Raw genomic sequence first — 23,764 nt, forward strand, 5'->3', positions numbered from 1 at the left:
ATTCACATGCAAAAGTTAAAATTGGAAAAATTTGTTTTCTGACTAATTATTTGTGCCCTTCATCCCCAAAAACTAAATGTTTATTCAGGAAAACAAATTTGGGAGAATTGTTTTGTAGACACTCAATAATTGTTGAGGCTTCAAGTACAAATTTGGTAATCTCACTCCTTACTTGTCAAAGAAGGAGTGTAAAATAGAAAATGTGACTCAGAGAATATATTGCAAAGACTTCTAATCAATAAATTGCCTCCTCTTCCCCTTTCCCAAATAAGATCCCATTGGTCTTTTTTAGAATAGCAATCAGAAAACTCTTTTTCATCCTCTTGAGAGGCAATAAACTAAAAACAAACAAAAAATAAACCCATTACCATGGTGTCATTCCTATTAATAACTCTCAGTAGCTTTTGTTGCCTCAGTTACCACCAGCTCCTCTGGCCAGTTGCTGAGCTCCCACGTCTTCTCTTGCTGGTGGTAGAGCATCTGGATATATTTCCCCATATCTCCCTAGAAAGTTTCTTCAGACTCTTAAAGACCAGATATTTCACTTTATGTTTAGAGCCACTTCTAGATAAGAGCTATTGGTGTGTTTTTTCTAATGCTTCTAAGATTCAAAGCTTCTGAAACAATTGTATTAAGGAGAAACAAGCATGGACATCTCCAACTAACATGATCCTTTTGACTGCTCATCTCTATAATGCTGTGCCCAAATGCAGAGCACAGGGCTACTGGGTCTTTTTAGACCAAGCGTGAACATTTACATCTGGTTAAAGTGTATTTTTAAAATCATCTGACTGGACTGGCATGCCTAAAACTGTGCTTGCTTTACAACTTGCCATCAAAAAGGAAACATTAATACACTGATGTGATATCACCCCTTACGTCACCACATAAAATCACAAGCTGTAATGAGAGAGGTGAGGGTATTTCCCTCTTTGGAAACTAAAAAGAAACTTCTTTCTTGGCCTTCTATGTACTTACTAATCAGTCTTTATCTACGTATCTCATGTCTTAATCCTGCAAAAAGAAATATGTATATCTATGTACGTGATTCCATATATTTGCATATATTTATGTGTAACATATATGTATATGTATGTGAATTATATTCATATATGTATACTGCTTGGATATGTTTCACAAGGGCTATGTTATATGTAATTTTTATTGTATTAATGTAGGCACTGAACAAACAACAACCATTGGGAAATTTTTTTTTGCCCTGATGAGTGATAGGTTGAAATGACTGTGTATAAGAATTGTTCTTATTTAAGGGGATTTATTTTTATATATATATATATATATATTTTTTTTTATATATTAAAAGTTCTTAAAGGTGTCAATGAGATAAAAGTGTCTGAGCCATCTCTAGTTATTCTGAGGACTTGTAGACAATATGTTATTAAAATATTAGGATAGATATTAGACAGATGCCAAAATGGAAATAAAGCTCTACCACAACACAGAGGGAGAGATAGAGAAAAAAAAAAAAAAAATACAAATTAGAAAGGAAAAAATGCATGGGCTTGTCAAGTACCCTTACTAAACCAAAACCAAACCTGTTGCCACCTAGTCAATTTTGATTCATAGCGACCCTATAGGACAGAGTAGAACTGCCCAATAGGGTTTCCAAGAAGCAGCTTGCTAGTAGATTTGAAGTGCGAACCTTTTGGTTAGCAGCCAGGCTCTTAACCACTGCACAACCACAGCTCCAAGTACCATTACAGAAGGGTACATATAATCAAAAGTTTTGATAATAAGAAAGAACATGATATATTAAATAAATTCAAACACTAAGCCCTATGATGGACTTGGATAATGTTCGCATACTGAGTTTGTCTTTCATTCCTTCTGACACAAGTATATTTTAATGTGTAAAAGAAAGCAATTCCTCATTAATAATTAGCATTTTCATGGACCACCAGTGTGTTACAGGGACAGAGTTGATGTTCACCTTCTGTATCAGTTAGGATTGGAACCCTTGTGGCACAGTGGTTAAGAATCAGATGCAAGGGAGCCTGAGAAGTGCCATGATTATTCTATATGGCCATGTGCCAAACTAAGATCCAGGGCATTGATTATTGAGGAAGAAAGAATGAATATAAATGATATTTAGCAGTTGCAAGCCACACCTTACAAAATTTGTGTTTAGTCACAGAAAACTCTGGTGATCTCTCAAGAGTTTAACATTTGGATTAGGCATTGTGTCTAAGAAGAATAATAGTGTGATTAAAATAAAATGCATAATGCATAAATAAAATGTATTAATATTTTAATAGCTATTAAGATCTGCCAGAAAGGTATAAAATATGCTGGATGGGGTAGCTAATAGAAATCTCAACAAAGCTTATTTCTTAGGCCTTGCCTTCATTCATGCTGCTTCTCGGTCCTGAAATGGCCTCTTGATTCCATCTTGCCTTTCCAAATTTTACACACCTTTCAATGAAAAAGTCAAGTGTCTATTTCTCCATGCATTTCTGACCACTCCAGGGTATCATTAGGCCCTTTTCTAGGTCATCACACATTCTATGGTAATAATGTCCTTTCTGGTACTGTTTACTATTAATGAATGCTTGTAGATATCTCTATGAAGATTATCAAATTCATGAGAACAGAAAACTATGTTTTACATTATTTCAGATTTCTTGGTCTATAGTTATATAATGGTTGTTGTGTGTGCCATATAGTAGATTCTGACTCATAGTGACCCTACAGGACAGAGTAGAACTCTAGCCCCATGGAGTTTCCTAGGCTGTAAGCTTTATGGAAGCAGATTGATAGGCCTTTTCTCCCTTGTAGTGGCTGGTAGATTTGAACTGCTGACCTTTCAGTTAGCAGCCTAGCACTTTACCCAATTTGCTACTACATTTCCTTATATAATTATTCATCAGCAAAATTCTCCACAGGGATTATGGATCATTCTGTTTCTAAGTTGGTGCCCTTCTCACTCCAAATTGCAAAGAAAAAAAAAAAAAGACTTAAAAATAAGCAGATTAAAGCCCCAAATCTATCAATTATTAAAACATTTAAGGCAGGGCCAAGAGGGTGGAATCCCCTGGTTAGAGAAATAACAACATCAAGAAACAATTCAAGACTAGGACACAGGACAGATCACCCAGTTATCACCAAGATAGGGAATTCACAAAATCAAATCAAAGCTAAAAGACTGTAAAGAGGCAACCAGAGACATCAATATGTAATCAATGACAATGTCAAAAAAAAGAGGGAGAATAAACAGTGTAGTCACAGAACTTCTATGTGGAGAGAAAGTTAAGGTGATATTAAGAAATAAAAGACTGATTTAAACTTAAAAAAGGATAAACCTCAAGGTAACCACAGAGGAAGCTAACAAACCTAACCATCAAAATAAAAAAGAAGAACAACATAAAGACTTGGCAAACACAAAATTAACAATAATGAAAGAGATGAAAAGAAAATACATAAACAAAAAAATTCAGCACAGAAAATTAAGTAGGACAAAAAAACTGTCAACACCAAAGAAAAAACCATCAAAATGACATCAGTAAACTCATACCTATCAATGATTATACTAAATATAAATACCTTAGATGCACCAGTAAGGAGACAGAGAGTGGCAGAATGTATGTATATGTTAAAAACAAAACATTGTCTATATGCTGACTACAAGAGACACAGTTTAGACACCAGCTAAATCTGAAAGGATGGAAAAAATATATATGAAGCAAACAACAACCAAAAAAGAGCATCAATGGCAATATTCATCTCTGATAAAATGGACTTTAAAGCAAAATCTGCCATAAAGGTAAAGAAGGACACTATATAATCATTAAAGGGTCAGTACACCAGGAGGACGTAACCATAATAAATATATATGCACCCAATGACAGTGCTCCAAAATACGTAAACTCTAACAGCACTTAGAAAAGGAATAAACAGTTCCATAACAGCAGTAGGAGACTTCCAATGTGCCCTTTTCAGTGAAAGACAGAACATCTAGGAATAAATTCAATAAAAATATGGAAAATCTAAATGCTGTAATCAACCAAATTGACCCATAGACATATACAGAACTGTCTACTCAACAGCAGCAAATTATACATTTTTTTCAACTCATATGGAACATTCTCCAGGATAGATCCCATTTTAGGGGAAATGGACAAATTTCTGGAATCACACTATCAACCTAAACTAACACAAACTGAGGCAGGAAAACTAAACACACCTATAAGAAAGGAAGGGATTAAAGAAAAAAAAAATTACCAAAATAAAAAAAAAAATCTTGACCCAGACAGCTTCACTGGAGAATTCTACCAAACTTTCAGAGAAGATTAAACACCAAGACTACTATGTCAGAGGACAGAAAAGGAAGGAAGACTCCTGAACTCATTTTCTGAAGCCAGTATAACCCTGATACCAAAGCCAGGCAAAGACACTTCAAAAAAAAAAAAAAAAAAAAAAAGACAGAAAGAAAATTACAGGTCAATGTACCTCACGTATATAAATGCAAAAACTCTCAACAAAATTCTAGAAAACAGAATTCAAGAGCATATCAAAAAAAAAAAAAAATCATAGATCATGACCAAATGGAATTCATACCAGGTATGCAGGGATTGTTCAACATTAGAAAATCAATCAACATAATCACCCACATAAATAAGATAAAAGAGCCACACGATCTTATTAATTGATACAGAAAATGCCTGTGACAAAGACCAACACTGACTCCTGATAAAAACTCTCAGCAAAATAGGAACAGAGGGAAATTCGTCAACAAAATAAAGGACATTTGTATAAAGCCAAAGCCAATATCACTGTAAACAGAGAGACTGAAGACAGTCCCCTTGAGAATGGGAACCAGACAAGGATGGCCTTTATCACTACTCTTATTCAATATTGTGCTGGAGGTCCTAGCTAGAGCAATAAAGCAAGCAAAGGAAATAAAGGGCATCCAAATTGGTAATGAAGAGGTAAAAATATTCCCATTTGAAGATGATAGGATCTCATACACAGAAAACCCCAAAGAATCTACAAGAAAGCTACTGCAACAAATAGAAGATTTGAGCAAAGAAGCAGGATACAAGATTAACAGAGAAAAATCAGTAAGATTCTTCTACATTAACAAAGAGAACTTCGAAAAGGAAATCTCCAAATCAATACAGTTACAAAAGCCCCCAAGAAAATAAAGTACTTAGGGATGATTCTAACCAGGGACATAAAAATCCTATATAAAGAAAAGTACAAAACACTACTGAAAGAAATCAAAAGAGACCTACATAAGTGGAAAACCATATCATGTTCATGGATAGGAAGACCCAACATTGTGAAAATGACAGTTCTGCTCAAAGCTATCTACAGATACAATGCAATACTGTTCCAAACTCCAATAGTACTTTTTAGGAAGATGGAGAAACAAATCACAAACTTTATATGGAAAGGGAAGAGGTCTCAGATAAGTAAACCATTATTGAAGGAGAACAAAGTGGGAGAGCTCACACTACCTGATTTTACAACCTGTCATGCAATGATGGTGGTCAAAACAGCTTGATACTGTTACAATAACAGACACATAGACCAGTGGAACAGAATTGAGAACCCAGACATAAATACATCTATCTGTGAGCAGCTGATGTTCCACATAGGGCTGATGTCTGTTACATGGGGAAAAGACAGTCTCTTTAACGAATAGTTCTGGCATAACTGGATATACATCTACAAAAAAATGAAACAGGACCCATACTTCACACTGTACACAAAAACTAACTCAAAATGGATCAAGGATCTAAATATAAAAACTAAAACAATAAAGATCATGGAAGAAAAAATGAGGACAAGGCTAGGGGCTCCAATACAAGGTATAAACAGTATACGAACCATAACTAAAAATGGACAAACACCAAAAGAGAAACTAGATAACTCAGAGCTCCTAAAAATCAAACACTTACGCTCATCGAAAGTAGTCACCAAAAGAGTAAAATGAAAACCTACACTGGGAATAATTTTTTGTTTATGATATATCTGACAAGGGTCTAATCTCTAAAATCGACATGATACTGCAACATCTCAACAACAAAAAGACAAACAGTCCAAAATTGGGCAAACTATATGAACAGGCACTTCACCAAGGAAGACGTTCTGATGGAAAACAGATACACGAGGACTTGCTTGCAATTGTTAGCAATTATAAAAATACTAATCAAAACTATATTGAAATACCAACTCACCCCAACAATAATGACACTAATCCAAAAAAACATAAAATAACAAATGTTGGAAATGTTTTGGGCAGATTTGAAGTCTTACGCACTGGTCATGCGTACGTAAAATGGTACACCCACTTTGGAAAACAATATGGCACTTCCTTAAAAAGCTAAAAGCAGAAATACCAAACAATCCAGCTATCCCATTCCTAGGAATATATCCCAGAGAAATAAGAGCCGTTACACAAATAGACATATTCACACCCCTGTTCACTGAAGCACTATTCATAATATCAGAAAGATGGAAACAACCTAAATGCCCATCAACATATGAATGGATAAAAAATTATGGTACATACACACAAAGGAATACTATGCAATGATAAAGAACAGTGATGAATCTGTGAAACATCTCACAACATAGATGAATCTGGAGGGTAATACACTGAGTGAAATAATTCTGTCACAAAATGACAAATATTGTATGACACCACTATTCTAAGAACTCAAGACAAGGTTTACACACAGAAAAAAGCATTCTTTGATGGTTACGAGGGTGGAGAGGGAAGGAGACGGGAAATCACTGACTAGATTTATTAGACGTGTCAATATTGGCAAATTGAAGGACAATACACAATACAGGGCAAGTGAGCACAACTGGACCAAAGCAAAAGGATAGACGTTTCCTAGACACATTTAAACACTTTGAGGGACTGAGTAGCTGGGGCTTGGGCCTGGGGACAGTAGTCTCATTGGACACCTAGGTCAGTTGACATAACATAGTTTATAAAGAAAATGTTCTACATCCTACTTCAGTGAGTAGCATCCGGGTTCTTAAAAGCTCATGGGGACCATCTAAGATACTCTACTGGTCCCACCCAGCCTGGAGCAAGGGAGAATGAAGAAAACCAAAGACACGAAGGAAAGATTAGGCCAAAGGGCTAATGAACCACAACTAACACAGCCTACACCGGACTGAGTCTAGCACATCTAGGCTACTACCACTGACTGCTCTGAGAAGAATCACAATAAAGGGACCTTGGACAGAGCTGGAGAAAGATGTAGAATAAAGTTCAAAATCACACACACACACACACAAACAGACTTACTCGTCTAACAGAGACAGGAGAAACGCTGAGATGATGGCCCCCAGAAACTATCTTAACTGAGTACTGAAGTCACTTCTGTGGTTTACCCTTCAGCCAAAGATTACCGAAACCAAAAACTAAACCCCTTGTGATCCAGTTGATTCAGAATCATAGTGACCCTACAGGACAGAACTGCCCTTATAGGGTTTCCACTGAGCGCCTGATGGATTTGAACTGCCGATTTTGGTTAACAGCCTGAGCTGTTAGCCAAAGATCAGACAGGCCTGTAAAACAAACAATAATACAGATAGCTCATCCATTCACACAAGACTCGATGGGTCCATCAGCCAGGGAAAAAGATGAGAAGGCAAAAAGGGACAGGAAAGCTGGACAAATAGGAATGGAGAACTCAAGGTCGTGAAGGGGATAGTATTGACAGATCTCTGGGATCGCACCCAAGGTCATAAAACAATATGTGCATTAACCATTTGATGAGAAACTAATTTGCTCTGAAAACCTTCATGTAAAGCACAATTAAAAAGAATTTCTGAGTTCTATCAATTGAATGATGTCCTCTAGCTATGCTTGGATGCTTGAAGCCAAAAATGGTAGGGTCTCATTCCAAAATGAACCTGTCTTCCACAGCAAGTACCACTGTTATAATTTTATGTTAAATTGATTATTTCATCATTTCTCTCTCTTCCACTAGACTAGCATTGACCAATAGAACTTCCAGCAGTGATGGCAATGTTCTCTCTGCATTTCCCGATACAGTAGCCACTGGTCATGTGTGGCTGTTGAGCACCTGAAACTGTGCTAGTGTGACTGTGAGAGTAAATATTTAGCCTAATATAATTTAGTTAAATTTTAAATAGCCACATGTAGTTAGTGGTTGCCATATTGGAGAGCACACAGTCCTGGACAAATACTGTATTTAGTTTTTTTGCCATTATCACTTTAGCACCTATCACAAAGCTTTGTGCATAAAAGGAAAATAAATAATTTTAATGGGGAAATGAATGAATGATTTCATGAGTTTTGAGCTATAATATAAAATCTTTTTTTTTTTCCCTAAATAAAACCTGTTGCCATTGTGTCGATTCAGATTCATAGCGACCCCATAAGATAGAGTGGAACTGCCCCACAGGGCTTCCAAGGAACACCTGGTGGAATAGAACTACTGCCTTTTTGGTTGGCAACTGAACTCTTAAACACTACGCCACCAGGGTTTCCTTTTTCTAAATAGGTAACCATGTATCTCAGCTTATTATGCACAATTTTGGTTTATACCTGTTGTCTTAAAATGATTGATAGAACCTACAAGCTCAAAAGTTGATTAACCTTTTTGTGCTTCAGTTTCCTCATTCATGAAAGAGGATAGATAAACATGTGAGGACTAAAGCTGTAGGGTGCTTCAAACATTATTTGATGTATAAAACCAATATAACCAAACTCACTGCTATCAAGTAGATCTGACTCATAGTTCTTTCATGGCCCTAATCTCTGAGGAAGCAGACTGTCACATCTATCTCCCTTGGAAACTGGTGGTTTAGAACTACTGACATTTTGGTCAGCGGTTGGTTGCTTTAACCACTGCACCACCAGGGTAAGTGTTATGTAACTGTTTCCCAAATATGCATTAAGCTCAGTTGAGGACAAATTTGTTTAAAAATACAGTTTTGTATTCTAAGTGTATATTCTAACACACTGAGCCCTGGTGGCATAGGGGTCAAGAGCTCGGCTGCTAACCAAAAGTTTGGCAGTCCAAATCCACCAGCTGTTCCTCGGAAACCATATGGGGCAGTTCTACTCTGTCCTATAGGGTCGCTATGAGTGATCATCTACTCGATGGCAACTGGTTTTTGATATTCTAACATGCAAAATGATGTTTTGCCCATTTGTTAAATGAATGAATGCTTTAAAAATGTAGCATACTTGGAAGCAACCAAGGTGTCCATCAACGGTTGAATGGTTAAATAAATTATGGTATATTCACACAATGGAATACTATGCATCGATAAAGAACAGTGACGAATCTGTGAAACATTTCATAACATGAAGGAACCTGGAAAGCATTATGCTCAGTGAAATTAGTCAGATGCAAAAGGACAAATACTGTATAAGACCACTATTATAAGTTCTTGAGAAATAGTATAAACTGAGAAGAACACATTCTTTTGTGGTTACAAGAGGGGGAAGGGAGGGAGGGTGGGAGAGGGTTATTTACTAATTACATAGTAGATAAGAACTACTTTAGGTGAAGGGAAGGACAATACTCAATACATGGAAGGTCAGCTCAACTGGACTGGACCGAAACCAAAGAAGATTCCGGGATAGACTGAATGCTTCGAAGGTCAGCAGAGCAAGGGCGCGGGTTTGGGGACTATGGCTTAAGGGGACTTCTAAGTCAATTGGCAAAATAAATTCTATTAAGAAAACATTCTACATCCCACTTTGAAGTGTGGCGTCTGGGGTCTTAAATGCTAACAAGCGGCCATCTAAGATGCATCAATTGGTCTAAGCCCACCTGGATCAAAGGAGAATGAAGAACACCAAGGTCACACGATAACTATGAGCCCAAGAGACAGAATAGGCCACATGAACTAGAGACTTACATCATCCTGAGACCAGAAGAACTAGATGGTGCCTGGCCACAACCGATGACTGCCCTGACAGGGAGCACAACAGAGAACCCCTGAGGGAGCAGGAGAACAGTGGGACACAAACCCCAAATTCTCATAAAAAGACCATACTTAATGGTCTGACTGAGACTAGAAGAATCCCAGCGGTCATGGTCCCCAAACCTTCTGTTCGCCCAGGACTGGAACCATTCCCGAAGAAAACTTATCAGAAATGGAAGGGACTGGACAATGGGTTGGAGAGAGATGCTGATGAAGAGTGAGCTACTTGTATCAGGTGGACGCTTGATACTGTATTGGCATCTCCTGTCCGGAGGGGAAATGGGAGTGTAGAGAGGGCTAGAAACTGACAAAATGGTCATGAAAGGAGACTGGAAGGAGGGAGCATGCTGACTCATTAGAGGGAGAGTAAATGGGAGTATGTAGTAAGGTGTATATAAGTTTATATGTGACAGACTGACTTGATTTGTGAACTTTCACTTAAACCACAATAAAAATTATTTAAAAAGATGTAGCATACTAAATGTAATCATTTTTTGAGAAAACTGAAGTTCATCTGACTATCCGGGTGAATGTATGCAAGTTACCTTTCTGTGCCTCAGTTCCATTGTTCTTTAAATGGGCATAATATATGAAGTGAAATCATATGAAATTGCTACTTGATTCAATATAATATTGTCTTCCCCATTGGGCTGTGTGAGGATTAAATTACTAAATGTAACAGGTTTAGAATTGTGTGTGTGGTGCATAGTAAGTGTTCAGTAAATCCTGGGTATTATAAACAAAAGTTTATGCACAAAAAGATAGTCTTCAAAACTACAGAGAGCAACACCAACAAATCCAATGAACATTTCTCTGAACCTTAAATAAATAGAAAAAGAATTAAAACTATGGTTTCAAATAGTTCAGAAATTATATTCATGTTGGGAGCTGTTGTCATAAGGACCTCCTAGAACAATGCCTGCCAGACCTTAATTTTGAGTCAATAATGTACCGACTGTCTACTATTTCAACACCGAGAGAGAATATTATACACTTGGGAGCCAATGAGAGCATCATAAGAAAGATGAGAAAAGAAAGTTTTAATTGCTCCTTTTTCCCAGTAGCTCATCCCTGGTGAACAGAAATCTTGGGGGACCTTCTACCTGTATGTTTTTGATGAGACCTCTTGTATATTGAAACCCTAGATAAAAACGTGCCACTTTGGCAAGTGTCTCAGGTAGCACTATGAGGGAATTACACTAGGGAATCACGCTTTGATTCATAATATTTACATGAGAAACTCAGAAGCGGACATCTGCATTCTGAGACCTCAGTAAAAGAGAACCAAGGGGTCTCTATTTTGAACTGCCACCCCCGACATTACTAAGAGCTATTTCCTTCAAAGGGCACTTGGTCTAAAGCATACAGAGCACCCTGGCTAAACATTCCACACAGGAAAAGGTGAGTATCTGAATCCCATCTGTCCTAGACCCTTTTAATCTTCATGAAGTCTCAGGCTTCTTACAACCATATTGGAATTTCATAAAGATACCTGTCCAATGGTTACTCATTTTTTCCTGTAATGCATTCAAAGGCAGAAAACTATCTTTTTTTTTCATATTTCAACTATTTTGCCCAGGATTCATTGATCTCTAGGTGAGTAAGTCAACGTAGGCTAAGACCACTGACACAGGGTAGGTGATTTGGTGAATCCTCCACAAATAGCAGTCACAGGGCATTCAAACAGACAGGTGGTGAAAAACAGGGCAGCAGAACAGAAAGCAACAGAAATTGAAAGCATGTGCCAGGGTCAGTTCTCAAGTGGTCTGGTCACATGTACCGTATTTTTACACAAATAACTTGTGCCTTTTATGTTTGTTTGCCAGCCACTCTCTTTCCCCAAGGTATTTTCGTAAGTGCCTCTATGTCAATTTCCATAACATAGTTACTAAAATACCTCGAGGTGGGGAGGGTATGGGTGGCAAAAAAATGTAGAAGGTGCCTGTTATTTATGTAAAAATATGATATTAGATCACAGCCCCACATCTGCAGTGAGAGTTACCAAGACAGCACAATAGATACTGGGGCTTCTCTGATGCGGGCTATTATTAATGGGTCAGCCCGACTGGACGGCACTGGTTTTCTGGGTTCTCATGAGGCAAAGAATACAGGAAAAACAGTCAACTGGCCAAAGAATTAGAGTCAGGGAAATGGGAGGATACTGCAGCTCAGCTCCTTTAATAGAGGTCAAAAAAAAGGAACTGATTTGAAAAAAAAAAAAATTGAGATTTTATAAAGGGTAACTGGTAAGTCATAATTTAGGGGTGTAAAAGAGCAGCAGCAAGCTGAACTTGATCATGAATGGACAGTTTTATGCTGTAAACCTGTTGCCCTCAATTTGATTGTGTTTTGTGGTCACTCTCTGTGTTACAGAATAGAACTGAGGTACATAGACTTTTTTGGCTATAATCTTTATGGACACAGATTGCCAAGCACTTCTTCCATGGCACCACTTAGTGGGTTTAAATCACCAGCCTTTCAGTTGATAACCAAATACAAACTGCTTGTCCTCTAGACATTTTTATATTCCTCATAGGAAAGTATAGAATCGACCCAAAGCTTGGGAGTGTTGCTGTCTGCACATGGCAAAATATCTTGCAGTCAGAGGAAAGCCGATGTCAGGCAACACATTACTGGATACCTCACTTACATCTGCTGGGAGTTGGCAGTTTGAACCCACCAGCTGCCCAAGGGGAGAAAGATGCAGCAGTCTGCTCCTGTAAAGATTTACAGCCTTAGAAACCCTATGGGGCAGTTCTACCCTGTCCTGCAGCATCACTATGACTTGGAACTGACTCGAGGACAGTGTGTTTGGTTTGGTTTTAAATAATGTTTACTTTATTTTTATATTTGCTCAATTTTTTTCTCTGATAAAAGATATAGGACGAAGTTTTAAATAGAATATATGCCTCTCCCATATATGTAATTTATTAATAATTCATGATTAATAAAACAAAACCAAACCATTGCCATGGAGTTGATTCTGTCTCTTCTTGACCCTTTAGGACATAGCAATGTATGATAATTCCAATTTCTCCTCATCCTTGTCAAACCTTGTTATTGTCTGTCTTTTGAATTATAGTCATCCTAGTGGGTGTAAAAAGGTGTCTGGTTGTGGTTTTGATTTCCATTCTTCTATTGACTAATGCTGTTGTGTATCTTTTAATGTGTTTATAGGCCATTTACATATTTTCTTTAGACAAATGCCTATTCAAGTCTCTTGCTCATATTTTTATTGTGTGTTTGTCTTTTTGTTGTTTACTTGTAAGAATTCTTAACATATTCTAGATGTTGTTGTGCTTAGGTGCCATCTAGTCCAATCATTATTGTTCAATACATCAAATCTATTCTTGAGGCAGTCTCTAAATTCAGGTGGGATACACTCAAGGTTATTCTTTGGCTCTCATGAACTTGTTTTAATTTTCTTCAGCTTCAGTTTGAACTTGCATATGAGCAAATGATGGTCTGTTCTGGAGTCAACCCCTGGCCTTTTTCTGACTGATGATATTGAGCTTCTCCATCATCTCTTTCCACAGATGTAGAGGATTTCATTTCTCTGCATTCCATCTTTTGAGGTCCATTTGTTTAGTCACCGTTTACATTGTTGTAAAAAGGTATTTCCAATGAGTAGGTTGTTAGACTTGTAAAATTATATCATGGGATCTCCCATGTGGTTTCTAATACCAAGGCCATATTTTCCAACTAACAATCCTTCATCTTTGTTTCCAAATTTTGCTTTCCAATCACCAGTAATTATTAATGCATCTTGATTGCACGTTTGATCATTTCAGACTGCATAACTTAGTTAAAATCTTCACTTTTTTTTATCTTTGATATTAGTAGTTGGTTTATAAATTTGAATAATAGTGTATTAACTGGTCTTCCTTGTAGGGATAAGGATAATATCACTGACATCATTCTATTTCAGCATAGATCTTGAGATGTTCTTTTTGAAGACAAACACAACACCAGTCCTCTTCAATTTGTCGTTCCTGGCATAGTATGCCATATGGTAGTTCAATTCAAAATGACCAATACCAGAAATCAAACCAAATATTGCATTGGGCAAATTTGCTCCAATAGACCTCTTTAAGGTGTTAAATAGTAAAACTGTCACCTTGAGGCCCTGGTGGTACAGTGGTTAAGAGCTAGGCTGCTAATCATAGAGGTTGGCAGTTTGAACCCACCAGCTGCTCCTTGCATACACTATGGGGAAGTTTTACTCTGTCCTATAGGGTGACTATGAGTTGGGATCAACTAGAAGGCAGCAGGTTTTCTGGTGTGAACCCAAGCCATTTTCTTTTCATTTGCCTCATACGCATGTGGAAGCTGGACAATGAATAAGGGAGACCAAAGAAGAATTGATGCATTTGAATTATGGCTTTGTTGAAGAATATTTAATATACCATGGATTGACAGAAGAACAAACAAATCTGTCTTGCAAGAGGTACAGCCAGAACGCTCCTAAGAATGGTGAATGGCAAGACTTCATCTGAGATGCTTTGGACATGTTATCACGTGGGACAGTGCCTGGAGAAGGACATCATGCTTGGTAAAGTAGAGGGTCAGCAAAAAAGAGGAAGACCCTCAGTGAGATGGAGTCACACAGTGGCTGCAATAATGGGCTCAAACATAGCAACAATTATGAGGATGGCACAGGACAAGGCAGTGATTTGTTTTGTTATACATAGGGTTGCTATGAGTTGGAACTGACTGAACTGCACATAACAACATTGCTAATATATAGAAATGCAATTGAATTTTTTGTGCTGATTGTTAAGCTGCAACTTTGCTGAAACTTTAAGTTAGCTCTAATATATTTTTTATGGATTTTCCATACACAAATTTATATAATCTTTTAATAGTTTTATCTCTTCCTTTCCAACATGGTTACCTTTTATTTCATTGTCTGACTGATTGCTCTGCCCTGAATCTCCACTATAATATTCAATAGAAATGGCTAGAGAGAACATTGTTCTCTTATTCTTGATATTTGGAGGAAAGTATTCATTCTTTCAGCATTATGTATGATGTTAGCTGTGGGTTTTTGTTTTTATGAAAAAAAGATTTTTCGGCAGGGCATGTACACATCATATTGTATCACAGACTTCTAATTTCTTGTATCTAGCTTACACTTATAATCATTTATATTTGAGGAATCTTGTCAAAAATAAAAGTTAATTTGCAGTATGTTAAGAAAAGGGGATTTTGGGGTTGCCATTTGTCACATCAAGGAGGAGTTGGTTTCCAAGAGAATTAGAAGAAAGTTATCTTAGTCATCTAGTGCTGCTTTAACAGAAACTCCACAAGTGGATGGATTTAACAAAGAGAAATTTATTCTCTCACTGTCTAGTAGGCTACAAGTCCAAATTCAGAACATTAGCTCCAGGGGAAGGCTTTCTGTCTCTGTCGGCTCTGGAGGAAGGTCCTTGTCATCAATCTTGCCTTGGTCTGGGAACATCCCAGAACAGGAAACTCAGGTCCAAAGGATCTGCTCTGCTCACAGCCCTGCTTTCTTGGTGGTATGAGGTCCCCCTGTCTCTCTGCTAGCTTCTCTCTTTTATATCTCAAAGAGATTGGCTTAAGACAGTATCTAATCTTGTAGATCTTATCAATATAACTACTGCTAATCCATTTTATTACATCATAGCGATAGGATTTACAACACATAGGGAAATCACATCAGATGATAAAATGGTAGACAATCACGAAATCATACAAGGGAATCATGACCTAGCCAAGTTGATAGATATTTTGGGGGGACACAATTCAATCCAAGACAAAAGGTCTAGCAAGGAGTCACAAACTTGAATGCCTTATGGATCAAGGAGGTAACAGAAATATATAAAGGGTTAAGACGGAGATTAATGATTTGAAAAGTGCATGTTTTGTGAAAGGCTCTAAATTCAAATATATTTCTAAAGCACTTTTACCAAAATATATATAGGGGTGGGGTTGGGGATATACATATATCTACTGGACTACTTCTTCCCAAGTTCAGTGGTTTACAATTGTTGATGTAGAAAGATAAGAGAACATGGCAGCTAAACTCAGACTGCTGGAGCAACAGTGTTAGTAATACATTCCTCATGGCCATGGCTTTCTAACACTCGGTTAGCAGTTGCATTCTGCCTATGGTATAAGAACTTTTTATACTGGAACATTTAATAAAATTGCATTATATTCATCAGTCATGTGTTAATGGTGCCTGAAGAAAACAAAGGATAGCAGAAGCAGTCCCAGTACTTCCAGGAAATAGTGAGTATCCAAGGTGTGAAAGAACCAATAGAGCTATTATCCACGATAGGTGCCAGGTAACAGCAGAGAAGCAGGCCATAGTGTGAAATGACTCAGGAGAGGATATAAGCCAAGCACCCTTTCCTCAGCTTTAAGAGTAATGGTCCAGGTGGAAGGGAGCATAGGAGCAAAATGCTGCTAATATGTGTGATTGTACTTGATTCATCTTATTTGAATATCTTTCTTAATGGTTCCCAGGATATTACCTGCTCTGGAGACATGTGAGTTACATTATCATACTAAAAATATCTGAAAATCATTTTGAAATTTATTTATGATATAATATTATAGTAATTTAGTGTAACTACTGGGTATATGTGCTTAAAGACCTCGGCTACTAACCAAAAGGTTAGCAGTTCAAATTTACCAAATGCTCCTTGGAAACAATATGGAGCAGTTCTGCTCTATCCTATAGGGTCATCATGTGTCAGAATCGACCTGACAGGGAAGGGTTTGATTTGCTTTTTTTACTGGGTGCCTGGTGTCCCTGGGTGATGCAAATGATTAAACTATTCAGCTGCTAATTAAAAGATTTGAGGTTTAAATCCTCTCAGAGATCCCTGAGAAGAAAGGTCTGGTGATATATTTCCAAAAAGTGAGCCATCGAAAACCCTGTGGAGCACTGTTCTACTCTGACACACATCGGGTTGCCATGAGTCAGAGTAAATTTGACAGTGACTATTTATTTACTTACTGTGTATGAGTCAAAATTGACTAGATGGCAGTAGGTTTAGGTTTTGGGTTGTATATTGTACACACATTTTTTGTTTAAAATTCAAGCTCTGCTCCACTCAGATTTATTTAGCACATATTCTTCCTAATTTTTAAGCTTATTTTTCCTTAGCTATTAGAATTTTTTAAAAATCTTTTTGAAAACAAAATGGAATTCTGAAATATCTAAAATGTAATGCATTAATTTGTGAAAAATGATTCAAGTGATTTAATTTAAGACTTTGTGAAAAAACTACAAAAGGCATTATTTTAATTTCACATGGTTTTTAGATACTAGATATTTAATATACAATACAGAAACTCGAAACTCAAGTTTTACTACAGGATCTAGAAAGACAAAAAAACAAAACACTAAATCTTTAATATTGCTTGGACTGTATGTTATGTATACCAGCACTATCTCATGTATATGATTTTGAAATGAAATTATTCATTTTCTTTGGAAAGTTATCTACTACTTCATTACCACTATTTTACAGATACATTTGGAAATATGACAGTTACAATTTTTAAGTCTAAAGTGGCTTTGAGATGACCTCGGGGAACATCTAGCTCAACTGGCATAACATAGTTTATAAAGAAAATATTCTACATTCTCTTTTGGTGAGTAGCATCTGGGGTCTTAAAAGCCGGTAAGTGGCCATCTAAGATACTCCATTGGTCTGACCCCTTCAGGAGCAAGGGAGCATAAAGAAAATTAAAGACACAAGGGAAAGATTAGTCCAAAGGATTAATAGACCACCTCTACTGCAGCCTCCACCAGACTGAGTCCAGTACATCTAGATGGAACCTGGCTACCACTACTGACTGCGCTGACAGGAATTACAATAGAGGGTCCCAGACAGAGCTGGAGAAAAATGTAGAACAAAACTCTAACTCAAAAAAACACCAGACTTTCTGGCCTTACAGATACTGGAGAAACCCACGAATATGGCCCCCGAACACTCTTTTAACTCAGTAATGAGGTCACTCCTGAGGTTCACGCTTCAGCCAAAGATTAGACAGGCCCATGAAACAAAATGAGACTAAAGGGGCACAACAGCCCAGGCGCAAGGACTAGAAAGCAAGAGGGGACAGGGAAGCTGGTAATAGAGAACCCAAGGTCAAGAAGGGAGAGTGGTGACAAGCTGTGGGATTGTTAAGCAAAGTCATAAAACAATATTGCATTAATTGTTTAATGAAAAGCTAGTTCGTTCTGTAAACCTTCATCTAAAATACAATTTAAAAAAGAGAGAAAAAAAACATGGCTTTGAGATTTTGTAGTCCATAGAACAGTTTATTTTTTGTCTTAAAAGCATTATTATTTGATGTTAAATTTATTATACTGTTTAAGGTATGACATATCTAAGGATAGCTTAAGGATTATAAATAATGATATATTCATCATATCAGTGCCTTCATTGTGTCAAAGAGAAGCTCTGCAGTGATACAACTCCATAAAAGACATTTACCAATCCCTAAGACATTTTAATTGGAGAATTAACATCATTTTTTATTGTTCTCAGAAGCACATCTGATAAGCTAGCAACATTTTTAATGGTAGCAAATCACACCTTATTTTTCAAAAATAAGTCAAATAATTGTGTTCCTGAGAAGGTAAACATTTTTTCCTGGTACTATTTCAAAACTCTAGACCAATCACTTTTAAATCATAATTTTGCAGTGTTCTGATATTATCTAAAACTAACAATCTTTCACTCTAGAAAGTTTCCTTCACAATCATAGGTAAACTTTACTCCTATAGATAAGAAGCTTCAACAACAAAACTATTTCTTATTAACAAACAAAAAAAACTTTCAAAGTCTATGTATTTAAAATTTTCAAAGACTTTAGTTTTAATAATAATCCACAAAGTAGTAAACATGTGAAAATTGCCAATAGCAAAGACTGAGATTGTAATAACCTTGGTCATTAGTGTTTTACTTGAATAATCTTGGAACATGAAAGCAGAGGAGTCCACAGAAGATGTAATTTTGGCTTTATATTTGCTTGTTTTCATGTATCACTTGCACAGTGTAAGCACAAATACCTTCAGCAAACATTTATTGCCAAATTGACAATTTGAGAAAGATAATGGCTTTTTGATTAATTACAAGTTGTAACCTTAGTTATGTCCCTTTATCCATCCACTGTTGGTTGAGCAATCTGAGCATGGATAGATGACAAGTGTAAGATTCACCACTGTGGGATTCAGTCTACATGCTTGTCTAATTAGAATCACACAAGAATGTTAATTATTAATATCATAATTTTTCCAGCTCTTATGTTCTTTGAATGTAGCATGTATTTTGCACATGCTTTTTTTTTTTTTTTTTTGCTTTTAGCCAATTGGTATTTCCAGGAGATAAAAGTGTTAGTACAAGTCTTTTACTATTACTTTTATTTCCCATAGTTATGTGAAATTTATCTGTACTATTAGGAAATTTTCTTTTTTTTTTATTACGAAACCATCATTCACAACTATACTGAAAATCGACTATCTCCTAGAATTACTCACTTAAGACTCTCAAGTTTTGGTTTTTTCATCTATGGAATGGGAATCATAAGCTTATAATATATAGGGTTGCTGGGGAAAATATATTAAATAATATTTATGAAGTGCCTAGACAGTTCTAATCACATGGTAAGCACTGAATAATACCACCCTATATTTTTTTATAATAATTTTTTTATAATAAATAGTAATATAATCCTCACATTCATTCTTATCTCTACACTCTTTTCCTTGTTTCTGATAAATCATCAATCTTTTATGATATCTTTATCATCTTTTTCTTTTGAACATAGAACTGTCATCATGGTATCCCAATCCAGGGACTCATCAACTTCCTTCAAAACCCAAGTCTCAGAGATATAGACACTGTTTCTGCTTTTTAATGCCGTTGAGGGAGTGATAAAAGATCTGATCTAAAGGTGAGTGTGAAATACAACAACACAACATGCATATGACATGCAAAGACAACGTGGTCAAAATACCATGTAAGTTTTCCATCCTGTAGCCATGGTCCCCTGGAACAAAACCTCCAAGGGTCATGGACCATGCCAGGTTACACGAGAATATGTAGCACGTGGTGTTTTGGGAATGAGTTTTACCTTCAGTCATAGAACTTCTGACTTCTCCTCATTAGAAAACACACTTTCTTTCTGGATGTGGGGCTCAGTTTGAGAAACATACTTAATGCCAGCCATTCAGTTACTTCCCAGAGCCTCTATTTCTATATTTTTAAATTGTTGCCAGTAGACAAGGTACTCTTTAAAGGGAAACCAGCCTACCTCAGTGATCAGTACATTATTTTTATACTTTAATATTCACTTCACATTAACTGCAGTAAGTGTTTCTCTAAAATGATAAAGAGATAAGACTGGAGAGCAGACATGACTAACTAAAAGAAGAAACAGAAGGTGAAATGGTGAAGGACCCATATACAGCCACAAAAGTCTTCTCTCATATAGTGATCACTTGTTTATAATATGCCATAGGCAAATATTTGACCACTAAAAAAATTTTTTTTTTTTTTTAGTGGTCACTATGAGCCAACTATATAAAATAAGTATACTAGTAATTGTTGTGGATTCCCTGCATAGTGCAAATGGTTAATGAGCCTCAGAAGTAAGTCCTGCTGATCTACTTCCAAAAAATCAGTCTTTGAAAACCTTGTGGAGCATAGTTCTGCTCTGACACACAAGGTCCACATTACTCAGAATCAACTTCATGGTAACAGGTACTTCTTTCCTGGTAGCATTGTTCTGCTGAAGAGTTGAGAGGATTTCAAATAAGGCATGGAAGGTACTTTGTTGTTGTTGCTGTTGTTAGGTGCTACTGAGTCCATTTTCAACTCCTATCGATCCCATGTGACAGAGTAGAACTACTCCGTATAGTCTTCTAGGGTGTAATCTTTACATTAGCACATTTTCAGGTCTTTCACCAGCAGAGCTACTGGGTGGCATTGAACTGCCAACATTCCAGTAAGTAATCCAATGCTAAACCATTGTACCACCTGGGTCAGAACACGCAATATTCTAAGTTATCAGAACAGGTCTTTGGATGTTCAGAGACTGTTCAGAAATAAAAACAAACAGGCAAAATGATATAATTCCATCTGGTGTTTATGTGCATGACCCATAATCCCAGAGTATTTAACTTCCAACATAGAGCAGGGACAGGGAGAGAGAACTGGAGATACCTAATTGATAAGACTTGCATCTGTTTCATGCTGCATAAATAAACACCTACTTCAAATTTCTTCTTCTCTTCCTGCGTAGATTTCCCAGAGGAAAATGGCAGCAGGAAATCACACCACAGTGACTGAGTTCATCCTTGCTGGGCTAACAGACAAACCAGAGTTCCAGCTGCCCCTCTTTCTTTTCTTCCTAGGAGCCTATGTGGTCACAGTGGTGGGGAACCTGGGCATGATTACACGGATTGTGCTCAGTTCTCACCTGCACACTCCCATGTACTATTTCCTCAGCAGTTTGTCCTTCATTGATCTCTGCTATTCCACTGTCATTACCCCCAAAATGCTGGTGAACTTTGTGACAGAGAAGAACACCATCTCCTACCCTGAATGCCTGACTCAGCTCTACATCATCATTTTTTTTATTCTATCAGAATGTCATATGTTAGGTGTTATGGCTTATGATCGTTATGTTGCCATCTGTAATCCATTGCTTTACAGAGTAACCATGTCTTATCAGGTCTGCTCCAGGCTGGTAGTTGAGGTATACATGATGGGCTTGATTAGTGCCACAGCTCACACAGGTTGCATGCTAAGAGTGGTTTTCTGCAAGGCTAAAATAATCAACCATTACTTCTGTGATGTTCTCCCAGTACTGGAGCTCTCCTGCTCCAGCACTTACATCAATGTAGTGGTAATTTTGTGCTTCAGTGCATTTAATACTCTTGCACCAACCTTGACTGTCCTTGGCTCCTATGCCTCCATCATTGCCAGCATCCTGCGAATTAGCTACACTGAGGGCAGGTCCAAAGCCTTCAGGACATGTAGCTCCCACATTTTGGCTATTACAATCTTCTATGGTTCTGCAGCATTCATGTACCTGCAGCCATCAAGTGTCAGCTCCATGGACCAAAGCAAAGTGTCTCCTCTGTTTTACACCATTATTGTGCCAATGCTGAACCCCCTGATCTACAGCCTGAGGAATAAGGATGTCAAAGTTGCTCTCAATAAAATCATTGAGAAAAGGCTGTTTTGCATTAACAAAGATTTATAAATCTTGGTGAATATTCAGTATGAAAGAAGCCCAGACACTGCAACATATATACAGAAATAGTGACATTATTGCCAACACTTGATTATTTGGAAGGCAGTTCCCAAGGATAAGACTGGATTCATAGTGTCATATGGTTGGCTGTCTGTCACATGGCGTGTCACATGGCAGGCAATGTCAATTCTAGGAAGGCCCAGATGTCACCCCTAGTAATCCATATTACCTCTAATCTTTTTTTTTTTTTAATTTTTTTTAATCTTCAAAGGCCTTCATGTGGGGAGGTTATAATTTATGTACATGGGATTTGGCACTTTGGTAAGGCTTAGCTATCATAATTCATAGAATGATCTCTTTGGTCTATATCCTTTGATTTTCTGAATAGCTTGTGTTTTGGCCCTTGTTTCTAATAAGTGTACGAATAAAATTTTCAGGAAAAAATTGATCTCCAGAGTAAATAATTCTTAACCATTTCAAATCTACAAAGTTCATTACCTACTAATGACTAAGTGCAGAAAACTGTATTATGAAATATGCGGGTAGACAGGTCTAAATAGTTGACCTGAGTGACAGGTGAGGAAAAGCTGCATCCTGAAGCAGCAACAGCCTCTGGAACTGGCATCTGGTGCCACAGCCTTGAGCCCTCGGAGTTCCCTAGTGCCGAGTGGCAGGTCTGATTGCGGCTTGCTGCAGTGAGGCATGCATGGGACACAGCCCTAACCCCTAGCCCCCTGGGGTAACCTCCGTAGAGACTCAGCCAGCACAAGCAGGCTGCACACTGACGGGGCTAATAAGAGAACAACCAATCACGGGGAAGCAGCAACTGTTTTCAGGGCCTGGAGCCAGCATCCCAGTCAGAAAACCTTGGCGCCGAGCTTTGGACTGGGCTCAGGGGAGCTGACCATGGCTTCCTGAGATGGCACAAACATGGGACACAGTCCTAGTCCCCTGAAGTGACCTCGGGGGAAGCCCACCCAGTGCAGGCAGGCAGCGCAATGACGCAGCTGACAGGAGAAGTCACCGGGAGGCAGTGACTGGTTTTGGAGCCTGGAGTATGGTGTCCCAGCCGGGGAACCTTGGAGCTGAGCTTTGGACTGGGAGTGGAGGAACTGACCATGGCTTCTGAGACAGCACAAGCACAGGACGCTGGCCTGACCCTCAGGACAATCTCGACCCAGCCAATGCACACAGGCTACACACCCCTCAGGAATCTCAGATAAATAGTCATCACCAAGAAAGATAAGTAACTTTGTCTATATTCCAGGGTGCTACTCTCTCCTATCTATCTGATCCCTCCCCTCCCTGCCCAGATGGCTTCATTAACATTGGGATTTCCTGGGCCAGGGAATGAAGTGCTCTGTGGTTTTTTTTTTTTTTTTTTTTTGGTCTTTTCCTAACCCATTCTCCTGGCCTGAGAGAAGCAGCTACATAAAACCCAGGGACCAAAATTCCTTCTCTGAATTCTGGAAAATGGACTAAAAATACAGAACCAGCTCCAGCCAAGCATATGAGATCCACAGTCTTGGGCTTTCATCCCTACAGGGAACAAGGTGGCTATTATAATGCA

At 37.7% G+C, this 23,764-nt stretch overlaps 1 protein-coding gene across 1 annotated transcript; it reads left to right on the top strand.

Moving 5' to 3' along the window:
• Positions 1-21,108: 21,108 nt before the first annotated feature.
• LOC100676762 (olfactory receptor 8G50-like) lies at positions 21,109-22,203 on the top strand. Its single transcript, XM_003423002.3, has one exon. The coding sequence runs from the start codon at positions 21,253-21,255 to the stop codon at positions 22,201-22,203; it is 951 nt and encodes a 316-aa protein (XP_003423050.1). The 5' UTR covers positions 21,109-21,252.
• Positions 22,204-23,764: the final 1,561 nt, after the last annotated feature.

This window comes from Loxodonta africana, chromosome 15 (genome assembly GCF_030014295.1).
Source record: "Loxodonta africana isolate mLoxAfr1 chromosome 15, mLoxAfr1.hap2, whole genome shotgun sequence".
Taxonomy (NCBI): Eukaryota; Metazoa; Chordata; class Mammalia; order Proboscidea; family Elephantidae; genus Loxodonta; species Loxodonta africana.